Raw genomic sequence first — 14594 nt, 5'->3', positions numbered from 1 at the left:
TATGATGTCAGGCAGTTTATCAACCTTTCCTCTTTTTCATCCAGAGTAATGGTTACTATTCATCCCTGTATCCATTGCACAATATAGAACTATATAAATTTTTAAAATTTGGGAACTTTCTTCTTCATTATCTCAGTTAAGATTAAAGAGAACACTGTGAATCTACATCAAGCAATCATGAAAAGAAAAAATTACATGCAAAAATCCCATTTGGATTTGCCTATTCTGAACATGTCATATAAATGGAATTATACAATATGTGGCCTTTTGTGTCTAGCTTCTTTCACTTGTCTTAATGACTTCAAAGTTCATCCATGTTGTAGCATGTATAACATTTCAGTCCTTTTTATAGTTGAATAACATTCCATTATATGGATACACCACATTTTATTTGTCCATACATGAATCAATGGACATTTGGATAACTTCTACTTTTTTACTATTATCGATAATGCTGCTGTAAACTTTTTTGTGGACATAAATTTTCAAAACTCCTGGGTATATCTCTAGATGTGGAATTGCTGGATCAAATGGTAACTCAATGTTTAGCTTTTTGAGGAATTCCCAAATAATTTTCCGAAGTGGCTACACTATTCTACATGCCTACCAGCAATGTATAAGGGTTCTGACTTCTCCATATCCAAACTCAAACTTGTATTTTCTTAAAAAAAAAAAAAAAAATTATCCCATCCTACTGGGTGTGAAGCAGTATCTCATTGTGGTTATTACTTTCTGTTTCTATAATGATTAATGATATTGAGCATCTTCTCATGTGCTTCTTGGCCATTTCTACATTTTTTTTTTTGAAAAATATCTATTCAAATTCTTTGCCCATTTCTAAATTAAATGATTTGTCTTTTAAGAGTGAAGTGAAAAGGTACTTTATATATTCTGCATACTCGTCCTTTATCAGATATATGCGATTTACATTTTTCCCCATTATTTGGGCTCTCTTTTTCTTGACAGTGTAGTTGAAGGTGAAACATTTTTAATTTTCATGAAGTCAATTTATCTATTTCTACTTCTTGGTTGCTTATATTTTTTCATGTCACAGCTAAGACAAATTGCCTAATCCAAGGTCACTAAGATTTATGCCTTTATTTTCTTCTAAAAGCTTCACTCTTATATTTAGGCCTTTGCTCCATTTGACCTAATTTTTTGTCTATGGTGTGAGATTAAGGATCCAGCTTCATTGTTTTGCATGTGAATACCCAATGTCCCAGCATCATTTGCTAAAAAGACTATTCTTGCCCCAGCTGAATTGTTTCTGAATGCTTCAGAAAATCAATTTTATATAAAAGTTTAATCTTGAATTCTGATTTACTTCATTTCTGTGCATGTCTATCCTTATTCTAATGCCACATAGTTTGATTTCTATAGTTTTATAGTAAGTTTTGAAATCAGGAAATATGAATCCTCCAATTTTCCTCTTTTTCAAGATTGTTTTGGTTATTTAGCAACCCTTCCATTCCATATTAATTTTAGGATCAGCCTGTCAATTTCTGCCAAAAAAAAAAAAAAAAGGCAGTTGGAATTTTTTATAGGCATTGTGTTGATTCTGTAGGGAGTATGCCATCTTAATATTAATCCATGAATACAGGATGTCTTTCCATTTCCTTGGGTCTTCTTTAACTTCTTTCAATGATTTTTTTAATAGTTTTCAAAAAGTTATATGTCATATAGTTCTTTTGTTAAATTTTTGCTATTTTATTGTTTCTATGGTACTGTAAATGGAATTACTTTCTTAATTTCATTTTTGGATTGCTCATTGAAAGTGTATAGAGAATATAAGTAATTCTTTAACATTACATTTATATCTTGCAACTTCACTGAATTAGTCCTAATACATTTTTAAAGTTGGTTCTTTATAATTTTCTATATACATGAACGTGTTACCTATGAATATAGTTTCACTCCTTTCTTTCTGATTTGTATTCCTTTTATTTATTTTTCTTCTTGAATTGCCTTCTGGTACGATGTTTAATACAAAAGGCAAAACAGATGTCTTGGCTTGTTCCTTATCTTATAGGGAAAGCTTTTATCCTTTCACCATAAATATGATGCTAGCTGTGGGTTTTTCACAGATGCCTTTTAGCAAGCTGAGAAACTTGCTTTCTATTCCTAATTTGTTGAGTGCTTTTATTATGAACGAGTATAGATTGTGTCAAAGGAACTTCTTCATTTTTTGAGATAATCATGTAATTTTTGTCCTTTATTCTATTAATGTGGTGTTTTATACTGATAATTTTTGCATGTGAACCAACCTTGTATTCCTGAGACAAATCTGACTAGGTCAAGATGTATAATCCTTTTTAAGTGCTTGTAGATTGGTTTTGCTAGTATTTTGTGTTTGGGTTGAGTTAGGTTTTTGGGTTTTTTTGTTTTGTTTTTTGTTTTTTTGTCTTGATATTCTAAAAGTGATATTCTATAGTTTTCTCTTCGTCTAGTCTTATTATATGGTTCTACTGGCCTCATAGAATGGAATTGGGTTCCCTCTTCTATTTTGGAACAGTTTGTGAAAGACTGTATTCATTTTCACTTAAACATTTGGTAGACTCACCACTGAAGCCACCTGACCCTGGTCTTTTCACTGTGAAAGATTCTGATTCCTAATTCAATCTCTACTTGCTAGAGATCTAATCAAATTCTTAATTTTTTCTTTAGTCATTTTTTAATACTTTACTTTTAAAGTAGTTTTAGGTTTACAATAAAATTGAAAGGTACAGAGATTTCCCATATAAACCCTGCTCCAACATACATAGCCACCCCCACTATCACTATCACTCACCAGAATGTTACATTTTTTTTTCACCAAAAATGAGCCTTCATTGACATATCATAATCACCTAACACCCACAGTTTACTCAAAGGTTTACTCTTGGTGCTATATATTCAATGGTTTGGACAAATGTATAATGACATATACCTATCATTTTATTACAGAGTTTTTTCACTGCCGTAAATATCTGTGCCTATTTATCTCACCCAACCTACATCCTTGGCAACCACTGATCTTTTCATTGTTTCCCTAGTTTTGCCTTTTTCAGAATGTCATGTAGTTGAAATCATCTAGTATGTAGCCTCTTCAGATTGGCTTCTTTCACTTAATAATATGCATTTAAGGTTTCTCCACGTCTCCTCACAGTTTGATAGCTCATTTCTGTGAAATGCGGAATAATATTCCATTGTCAGGATGAACCATAGTTTATCCACTCACATACCAAGGATATCTTGTTTGCTTCCAAGTCTTGGCAATTATGAATAAAGCTGCTATAAATATCCATGTGCAGGTTTTTGTATGTAAGTTTTTACCTACTTTGGATATATACCAAGGCATGTGATTGCTGAATCAAATGGTAAGGGTATGTTTAGTTTTGTAGGAAACCACCAAATTGTCTTCCAAAGTGGTTGTGCCATTTTACATTCTGCCAAGCAATGAATGAGAGTCCTTGTTGAATCCACATCCTCGTCAGTATTTGGTGTTGTCAGTGTTCCAGATTTTGGCCATTCTAGTCAGTGTGTAGTGGTATCTAATTATTGTTTTAATTTGCATTTACCTGATATGAGGTGAACATATTTATCTGTCACCCCTATGTCTTCTTTGGTGAGGTGTCTGTTAAAGTCTTTGGCCCATTTTTAGGGGTGTCTGAGTGGCTCAGTCAGTTAAGCATCAGACTCTTGGTTTTGGCTCAGGTTGTGATCTCATGGGTCATGAGATTGAGCCCTGTGTTGGGCTCTGGACTCAGTGCATAGTCTGCTTGGGATTCTCTGTCTACCTCTCCTGCTGCCCCTCTCCCCTGCATACTCTCTCTTTCTCTCTTTCTCTCTCTCTCTAAAATAAATAAATCTTTTTAAAAAAGTCTTTGGCCCATTTTTAAGTTGGGTTGCATGTTTTCTTATTGTTGTGTTCTAAGAGTTCTTTGAATATTTTTGGATAACAGTGCTTTATCAGATGTCTTCTGCAAATATTTTTCCCAATCTGTGGCTTGTCTTCTAATTCTGTGGATATTGCCCATCACAGAGCAGAGTTTTTCATTTTAATAAAGTTCAGCTTTTCAGTGATTTCTTTCAGAGATCATGCTGTTGGTGTTGTATCTAAAACTCATTGCCATACCAAAGGGCATCTAGGTTTTCTCCTAGATTATCTTCTAGCAGTTTTATAGTTTTTCATTTTACATTTAGACCTACGATCCATTTTGAGTTAATTTTTGTGAAGGGTGTAAGATATGTGTCTAGATTTTTTTGCGTATGGATGTTCTAGCACCATTTGTTGAAGAGACTATCTTTTCTCCATTGTATTGCCTTTGCTCCTTTGACAAAGATCAGTTGACTATATTTATGTTGGTCAATTTCTGGACATGCTGTTCTGTTCCATTGATCTATTTTTCTATTCTTTCACTAATATCACACTGTCATGATTATGGAAGATTTACAGCAAGTCTTGAAATTGGTTAGTGTCTCCAACACTGTTCTCCTTCAATACTGTGTTGCCTATTTTGGGTCTTTTGCCTCTCCATATAAACTTTAGAATCAATTTGTTGATATCCATCAAGTAACTTATTGGGAATTTGATTAGGATTGCATTGAATCAGGAGTGCCTGGGTGGCTCAGTCAGTTGAGGGTCTGACTCTTGATCTCAGCTCAGGATTTGATCTTGGGGCTGTGAGTTTGAGCCCCATGCTGGGCATGGAGCCTATTTGGAAAAAAAAAAAAAAAGGATTGCATTGGATCTATAGAGCAAGTTGGGAAAAACTAACACCTGACAATACTGAGTCTTCCTATTCATAAACATAAAATATCTCATTTTTTAGTTTTTCTATTTCATTCATCCAACTTTGGTAGTTTTCCTCATATAGAACTTGCATATATTTGGTAGACTTAATACCTAAGCATTTCATTTTTGGAGGTGTTAAATTTTAGAAGTGTGTTTATAATTTCAAAATACATTTGTTCATTGACAATATATAGGAAAGTGATTTACTTTTGCATATTAACTTTGTATACTGCATCTTTGCTATAATCACTTATTAATTCCAGGAGGGTTTTTTTGTCAATTCTTTCAGACATTTTGTATAGGATGACTGTGTCATCTGTAAACAAAGATTTATTTCTTCCTTCCCAATCTACATACATTTCCTTGTCTTTTCTTATTACATTAGCTAGGACTTTCAGCATAATGTTGGAAAGCTGTGATGAGAAGGGACTTCCTTCCTATGTTCCTGATATTAATGGGAAATTTCAAGTTTCTCACCACTGAGTATGATGTTAGCTATAGGCTTTTTGTAGATATTCCTTACCCAGTTGAAGAAGTTCCCCTCTATTTATCTTCTTTTGAGAATGCCAACAAGCTTGCTTTAAGGGAATATGATGCTAGTAATTACATCTTGCAAGAAGATGAAGTTGGCACAGTCCCTGGAAGTTTATGATAAATTTCCTCTTCCCTTAGTTTCTGTCTTTTGCAGTTTGCCTGGCTTTGCCAATGGCACAGCCCCAATTGCCATATGAAATCCTGATGCAGAGCTGTGCACTGTCACACTGTAAGACCCTAACATGAAGCCAGAGCCCAAAGGTCTAACAGCACTGTACAGTGTATATGCATGTATATACATGGCCACTCTGTCTGCAAGACGTTTTAATGGAAAAAGTTGGAAGCTTCTTTTGCAATGTCTGCTAAAGAATGAGTATCTGCCAACAAACCTACTAGTGCCATTCCAGAAGCCAATCAACATTAAAAGGTCCTTTGTTGGAACCCTCTTTGTAAAGTTTAGAAAGGACTAGCTTTTCTACCCCAAAGACAATGCCATCTTTACACCTGATTCCAATAGCTGTACTACTATTTTCCACGGCCTTCATAGCATATACAACTTGAAAAACTCTTCCATCAGGCCAGAATGTAGAGGCTGACAGGTCATACCCTGCCCCGACTGAGCTCACAATGCTGAAACCTCCGGGGCTTCAAGTCCTAAAGCACACCAGAGCCGCAGACTAGTAACAGGCTCTCTCACTGGCTGCCTTGGAAGGTAAATTTTTGACTATAATTTGTCAAGTGGCAACCAGAAAGAATCTACTTGCCAAGCCCAAGGAAACCTGGAAAAGTAATAGTTATTTCTGGTAACCAAAAACCATTTATCTAACATTCTCTGGATCCATACCTGTGTGTGTATTCTTTGGGTAGGATAAATGATAATTCAGCTGCAACATTGTTCTCCAATCTGGCTTCAGGTATATGTTGATCAACCACTCGAATAATTTCTTCAACATTACAATGAGGCTCCTTCACCATAATTATGTGGTATCCCACACCTGAAAATATCCATTTAAAAATCAAAATTATAAAAATGTAACCTTCCAAATTAAACACTCCCTTCCCCCCAAAACAGTCTCTTGCCTATTAAAAATTTCTTTTTTTCTTTTTTAGTTTCTCAGTGTTATTTATTATAGCTTCCATTCTGACATTTTCTTATTTAAACTAAGGAAAAATATATTTCCCATATTACAAATACACAAGAAAACAAATACTCTTTTCTTCAGTGATTAATGATAAAAACAATGGAGACTACAAAGGGAAAATGTGACCTGATTTTTAATTTGATAAGAGGAATCATGTTTGTGCTTAGGAGCAAATGGATTTCAAATTACCTTCAAGTCATTCCTCTTAGTCAGTTCCTGACTCTTTAGCCTTTGGATGTATAGGTTTCATATGCTGACCAGAATTTAAACTTGTCAAAGTTTTAATGTTGTATATCTTTTTTGGATTTTCTTCCTTCCATCATTCTTTAAATACTTAATGCTTACTCACCACATTTCAGACACGTCAAAAGTGGAAACTTTTACCTCACTGTATTAATGAATGAAAACTGTAAAATTTCACCTCACTGTACTAGGAAGTCTTCACTTTGTCATACGAAAACAGGCTGTGTGGACTTCCAATGCCAAGTCTGCCTGATCCGTTCAGGATTTTATACCCATGCACATGTTCATGTGCATGTTTGTGCACACATCTGTGTATAAGTATGCGCACATACTTATCTTTCTGGTCTTGTTGCTCTTATATTATCATTCATCACTTTAAGGTGGTTTACTGTTATATCCTAGAATGGAGCCTTTGAATTCACTATTTCTAACTTCTTCTTATATGTACATTTGTACATCTAACGAAAACCACTCTTGTTTTTTTCAGTGCCCTTCCATTTTCTACCCCTGACCATCAAACTTAATTTCTTATTGATCCTCCCCAAAAACCTGATCCAGGCTGACTTCCTCATTGTTCCAGGGGTAAAAAAGGCCCATTTTTAGCCTCTTGCTCTTACTTACTTATCCAATTTCCTTAAAAATTGTGTTCTTTTCTCCATTGCCTTTATAAAGCCTACAACTGAAGACACTCTATGGATAATCAATATACTTGAGTAATACTTTTGTGTCTACAACTAACCTACTATGGAAATATCAATTTCTATATCCTCATATACAAGTGCAAAAGCATTCAACAATATGAGTCCCCCTCTTTCTGATATTCACCAAATTGACTATTTAAAACCCAACATCCTCCTTGATGGGGAAGTGGTAGCATATGAGAATGCAAAGTATGGGCTGTGGTATCAGAGGGACCCAGGTCCATTTACTGACATGGTTTGAATACATTATTTACTATGAGCCCCAGTGTTCTACTTCATAAAAATGGTGATGTCATAAAGATTAAATAAGATTATGTGTGTAAACGTGAATAACTCACCTGTAATAAATGTGAGTTGGGTGAATGAATTCAAATACTGAATTCATGATTAATAGAATGATATCATGTTTAACTATTCTCATTAATTTGTCTCCTCCCAATTTTGAAGCACTCACTGCTTTGAGCCATGTAATTTCAGAACCAATTATATAGGTTTTTGTATTGTTCATTTTCAATGTACTAGTTTTACTGACTAACCAGACTATATATTTATCAAAGTCAAGAAGTCAAGACAATTTTATTCCACAGTTCGGTCATTTTCTGTTCAATAAATTCTTGTTGATCAAGTGCCACGTCTCAGGAATATTCATGAAAATAAACTTGAAAGCATTTAACTCATTACACTAGAAGTTTGATATTGATTTGATTGAAAAGGGTCAGAAATTTCTAGTCATTGATTTTTCTCCTCTCCAAGCCATGAATCTATGTACCAAATCCCTCAGAAGCATTACTTTACTCCTGCAACAAATTTAACACTTCATGACTTTTGTGGGGTCAACAAAGAATATTTTCCAAGTCAGAATACACTTATTAAGTAATAATCAGAAGTAATTAAATAGACAGGAACTGTCTAAATTACAAAGAGTTGATTTCAATAGTTTAGCTCTAACATAATAGGACACAGGAAGCTTTTGAAGACTTGTGTAGAGTGACACAAATAATAATCATGTTAGAATAATATTATTAAGCCACTAGCATCCAAACAATGATCAAAAGGAGAGAGACCATATATTCTTTTCAGGAAAATTGAAGAGCCACAACACTGCAGGGATCCCTTGACCATGATGGCTATACGGTCACCCAGGACATCAGCTTCATCCATGTGGTGGGTGGTCAGTAAGATGGTACGATCATGTTTATACTGCTGAAGGACATTCCAGGTGAATCTCCTTGAGACTGGGTCCATGCCAGATGTTGGCTCATCAAGTATCACCACCTAAAGACCAGAAGAACAATTCCATGATCCATGCTGTGTCCCTTATGGGATAACTTACTATTTATGGGGGGCATATTTAAGTTAAGATACATAATTTACACTACATTATATTAAGAACTCTGCAAAATTAATAGTAATTTCAAACCCCATAACCACATTACACCACCTGGTCAATAATGGGAATCCCCTCTGATTATCATTTTGGAAGTTCCTTTTAGAAAGTTAGATTCATATCAGCTCTTAGGTTTGTGTCAGGTGAGTTTCACTTATCAGCTGGAGCAGGGACTCATGTTAACCATTCTTTACCTGGGAACCTCCTATAAGTGCTATAATGATGGAGAGTTTGCGCTTCATTCCTCCACTCAGTGACTTTGCAAGTGCATCATGCTTTTCCAGCAGGCCAAAAGAAGTCAGCATTTTATTAATTTCTGTGAGACGTATCTCTGGAGGTACTCCTTTTATCTAGAAAGATAAGGCCAGAGTTTACATGGTGCTTCCAACTTTATACTTAAAAAAATTCTTACATCAGAACTTCTTTTACACATTTATCTATATATAAGACAATTCTTCTTCCTTTTGCCTTCCTTTATGGTTTTAAAAGAACAATGCCAAAAAAACCTTCCACTAAATTAGGGTAAGGATGTTGATCCTTGGTCACATTGCCTGAAGCATATGAAGAGTGGAGGAAAAGAACATCTCTCTGACTCACCACACAGTAGAAATAGAGATGTTCTGATACTGTCAATTCTGAAAACAATATGTCATCCTGGGGGCAAAAGCCCAAGTTATTCCTGACGTGAACCATGTCTTTTGAGCTATCATATCCATTAATATACACCTTTCCACTTGTAGGAAGAGTCAAACCTGGAATTAAGCAGAAGACATGACAGATGCTTAGCCTCTGTGAGAGAACCTGACAACACACTGTCCATTAGCACCTAAACTTCAGTCTACTTAAGGATTACTAAAAGAAGTTATCAGAGTCTTCTACAGAAGTAATAGTCTGGTAAATATAAGTGGTCTGGTGATGGGGAAAGAAATAATTTTTCCTTTATTTTTTGCTTATCCATATATTGTAGTTTTCAATGAGTACAAAATAATATTAATTACTTGAGTAATATAAAATGCTTTGAAGAATTTGCTGTTCCAATATTCTAGTACTGCTGTCTGCCATTTGACAACATATGTGAGCCATACTATGATCTAAGCACAGCATTATGAACACTGTGGTTGATTTTTTTTTTAATGAAAAATTCAGAATGTAGGACCCCTACCCTCTAGAAGTTAAAATTTTGTTGGAAGATAAAACATAATCTCATGTAATAGTCTAAAAATGTTTGCATAACGTTTATGCATAGATGGCAACTGGGCCAGTTTTCTGATGAAACAGTTGATAACATACTAAATATAGTTATAAAACTTCTTAAGTTCCACAACTCAATAATTCTATTTTAATGGGTACTTGGGTGTGCAGTTGGTTGAGCGTTGGACTCTTGGTTTTGGCTCAGATCTGCTCTCAGGGTCATGGGATCAAGCCCTGTGTGGGACTCCCTGCTCAGCGTGGAGTCTGCTTGTGTTTCTCTCTACCTCCCCCCCCCCCGCACTCTTTCTCTCTAAAATAAATAAAATAAATCTTTAAAAAAATAATTCCACTTTAAAAAGTACACTCTGAGGGGCACCTGGGTGGCTCTGTCAGTTAAGCATCCAACTCTTGATTTCAGCTCAGGTCATGATCTCAGGATTGTGAGATTGAGCCCCATGTGCCCGTAGTTTGCTTGAGATTCTCTTTCTCCCTCTGCCCCTCCCTGACAAAGCTCTGAACAAATAATAATAATGTAAAAAAATTTTAAAAAACACTCTGAAAAGGAAAAATGTATTCAAGATTGTCCATTACATTTAGGGTAATTAAACGTTCTCCTTTACTCTAGTTGCTACGCCCTCTAACCCATTTAACATTTGTCCCAGATTTTTCATTTTTAACAAAGTGTCATTATTAATGATATTAACATAAGATGGGGCAGAGACTGGGTTGGAATGCCTCTAACTTTGTATATCTGACTTCTGGCATTATTTGTCTAGTGGTAGGTGAGAAACAGGTACAATAAATAGAGTTATCACACTTTAATGCATGGTGTCTGAAAGAGGAACAGTACCAGTGTTTTCTGACACAATGTCACCAACACATCCATTTCAAGAAAATTATACAGGAACTCCCTGATACAATAAAATGGGATAAGATGACTGAGGCTATGAACAGTTAACATAGCCAAAACACGGCAGTAGAGTGCACACAACATACACCAGAAACATTTCCTGAAGCACCAGGCCTTGGACAATATATGACCTCTCAGAGCCATTACTCTCAGGAGTGGAAAACATAAGAGGCTTTCCTAACACACAGAAGAAGACAGAGACCTAGACAAAATGCCAGGGTGGAGGAATTCATCCCAAAAGAAAGAACAAGAAAAGGTCACAGCCAGGGATATAATCAAAACAGATATGAGAATATGCCTGATCTAGAATTTAAAAACAAGCATTAGGATACTAGCTGGGCTTAAGAAAAGCATAGAAGACCCAGGGAGTCCCTTAGGGCAGAGATAAAAGACCTAAAACTAGTCAGGCCAAAATAAAAACTGCTATAACTGAGATGCAAAACCAACTGGATGTAATGACCACAAGAATGCAAGAAGCAGAGGAAAGAATAAGTGATACAGAAGACAAAATTATGGAATATAATGCTGAAAAGAAGAGGGAAAAAAAATACTGGATCGTGAATATATACTTAGGGAATTCAGCAACTCCGTAAAGTGTAATAACATTCATATCACAGGAGTCCCAAAAGAAGAGGGGGTGGAAGGGGTAGAGGGTTTATTTGAGCACGTTAAAGCTGAAAACTTCCCTAATCTGGGGAAAGAAACAGATGTCCAAATCCAGGAGGCACAGAGAACTCCAATCAAAATCAACAAAAGCAGGCCAACACCAAGACACATAGAGGTAAAATTTGCAAAAAACAAAGATAAGGAAAAAAAAAAATCCTAAAAGCAGCAAGGGAAAAGAAATCCTTAACTTACAAGGGAAGACAAAGTTAGAAGCTGATCTGTCCACAGAAACTTGGCAAGCCAGAAGAAAGCAGCATGATATATTCAACATGCTGAATGGGAAAAATATGGAGCCAAGAATATTTTATCCAGCAAGGCTGTTAATTCAGGATAGAAGGAGAGATAGTTTCCCAAACAATAACTAAAGGAGTAGATGACCATTAAGACAGCCCTGCAAGAAATATTAAAGGGGACTCATGAGTGGAAAAGAAAGACCAAATGTGACAAAGACTAGAAAGGAACAGAAAAATCTCCAGAGGTGCCTGGGTGGCTCAGACGGTTAAGCGTCTGCCTTTGGCTCAGGTCATGATCCCAGGGTCCTGGGATCAAGTCCCACATCGGGCTCCCTGCTGAGCAGGAAGCCTGCCTCTCCCTCTACCTCTGACTGCTGCTCCCCCTGCTTGTACACACTCTCTGTCTTTCAAAAATAAAATCTAAAAAAAAAAAAAAAGGTGACTAGAGCTTAAATTAAAAAAAAAGAAAAATGACATCACAGGTAATACAATGGCACTAAATTCATATCTATCAATAATCACACTGAATGTAAATGGATTTAATGCCCCAATCAAAAGACATAGGGTATCAGAATGAATAAAATAATAAGACCCACCGATATGCTGGCTACAAGAGAATCATTTTAGACCTAAATACACACGCAGATTGAAAGTGAGGGGATGGGGGGCACCTGGATGGCTCAATCATTTAAGTGAATGCCTTTGGCTTGGGTCATGATCCCAGGGCCCTGGGACTGAGACCCACTTTGGGCTCCCTGATCAGTGGGGAGCCTGCTTCTCCCTCTGCTGCTCCCCCCTCCGCTTGTGCTTGCTCTCTCTCTCTCTCCATCAAATAAATAAATGAAATCTTAAAAAAAAAAAAAAGAAAAAAACAAACAAAAAGCCCAGTAGAACTAGAAGCTGGTTCTTTGAAAGAATTAATAAGATCAATAAACCCCTAGCCAGACTTATCAAAAAGAAAAGAGAAAGGGCCCAAATGGATAAAATAACAAATAATAAAGGAGAGATCACAAGCAAAAGCAGAAAAATACATACAATCATAAAAGAATATTATGAAAAATTATATGCCAACAAACTGGACAACCAGGAAGAAAGGGATATAATCTTAGAAACCTATAAACTACCAAAACTGAAACAGGAAGAAATAGAAAATTTGAACAGACCTATAACCAGCAAAGAAATTGAATCAATAATCAAAAACCTCCCAACAGGGGCACCTGGCTAGCTCAGTTAGAGCATGCTCTCAGGGTCATGAGTTCAAGGCCCACATGGGGTTATAAATAAACTAAAAAAAAAAAAAAAAATCTCCCAGCAAACAAAAGTCCAGGGTCAGATGGCTTCCTGGGAAATTCTACCAAACATTTAAAGAAGAGTTAACAGCTTTTCTTCTCAAACTGTTCCAAAAAATCGAAATGGAAGGAAAACTTCCAAACTCATTATATGAGGCTAACATTACCTTGATTCCAAAACCAGACAAAGACCCCACTAAAAAGGAGAATTACAGGCCAATGTTCCTGATGAACATGGATGCAAAAATTCTCAACAAGATACTAGCAAATCAAATCCAACAGTTCATTAAAAGAATCATTCACCATAATCAAGTGGGATTTATTCCTGGGCTGCAAGCGTGGTTCAATATTCACAAATCAATCAAAACAATATTATGCATTAATAAAAGAAAGGATAAGAACCATATGATCCTCTCAATAGATGCAGAAAAAAGCATTTGACAAAGTATAGCACCCATTTTTTATAAAACCCCTAAACAAAGTAGGGATAGAGGGAACTTAACTCAACATCATAAAGGCCATATATGAAAGATCCACAGTGAATATCATCCTCAAAGGGGAAAAACTGAGAGCTTTTCCTCTATGGTCAGGAACAAGACAAGGATGTCCATTCTCACCACTGTTATTTAACATAGTACTGGAAGTCCTAGCCTTAGCAATCAGACAACAAAAAGAAAGAAAAGGCATCCAAATTGGCACAGAAGAAGTCAAACTCTCATTCTTTGCAGATGATATGATACTTTATGTGGAAAACCCAGAAGATTCCACCCCAAAACTGCTAGAACTCATACAGGAATTCAGTAAAGTGGCAGGATATAAAATCGGTCCACAGAAATCAGTGGCATTTCTATACACCAACAACAAGACAGAAGAAAGAGAAATTAAGGAGTTGATCCCATTTACAATTGCACCCAAAACCATAAGATACCTAGGAATAAATCTAACCAAAGAGGCAAAGAATCTGTACTCAGAAAACTCATAAAAGAAATTGAGGAAGGCACAAAGAAATGGAAAAACGTTCCATGTTCATGGACTGGAAGAACACATATTGTTGAAATGTCTATACTACCCAAAGCAATCTACACATTTAATGCAATTCCTATCAAAACACCATTAGCATTTCTCACAGAGCTAGAACAAACAATCCAAAAATTTGTATGGAATCACAAAAGACCCCAAATAGCCAACGCAATCATTGAACACTACATCAAAAACTAATGATGTACTGTATGGTGCCTAACTTAACATAATAAAAAAATAAAGAAATAGAAAAGAAAAAAGAAAAGAAAAGAAAAGCTGGAGGCATCAAATTCTGGACTTCAAGCTGTATTACAAAGCTGTAGTCATCAAGACAGTATGATACTGGCACTAAAGCAGACACAGATCAATGGAACAGAATAGAGAACCCAGAAATGGACCCACAACTGTATGGTCAACTAATCTTTGACAAAGTAGGAAAGGATATCCAATGGAAAAAAAGACAGTCTCTATAACAAATGGGGTTGGGAAAACTGGACAGCAACA

General features: G+C 35.8%; 1 protein-coding gene and 1 pseudogene across 1 annotated transcript in view; both read right to left on the bottom strand.

Annotated features, from left to right (window-relative positions):
- LOC116626773 (ATP-binding cassette sub-family A member 3-like) overlaps positions 1–14594 on the bottom strand; it is a 177460-nt gene that overhangs the window by 84818 nt on the left and 78048 nt on the right. The window contains exons 12-15 of the mRNA XM_032396276.1: positions 9379–9533; positions 8976–9131; positions 8459–8669; positions 6153–6303 (exon numbers count right to left, since the gene is read on the bottom strand). Coding sequence (XP_032252167.1) covers positions 6153–6303; positions 8459–8669; positions 8976–9131; positions 9379–9533 — 673 coding nt within the window. The remainder of the gene's footprint in view (positions 1–6152; positions 6304–8458; positions 8670–8975; positions 9132–9378; positions 9534–14594) is intronic.
- On the bottom strand, positions 5443–6137 carry LOC116626742 (annotated as a pseudogene).

The sequence above is a fragment of the Phoca vitulina genome, unplaced genomic scaffold (genome assembly GCF_004348235.1).
Source record: "Phoca vitulina isolate PV1807 unplaced genomic scaffold, GSC_HSeal_1.0 scaffold90, whole genome shotgun sequence".
Lineage (NCBI taxonomy): Eukaryota > Metazoa > Chordata > Mammalia > Carnivora > Phocidae > Phoca > Phoca vitulina.
The sequence above is the reverse complement of the archived record's forward strand: the minus strand, read 5'-3'. Positions and strand labels throughout refer to the sequence as shown.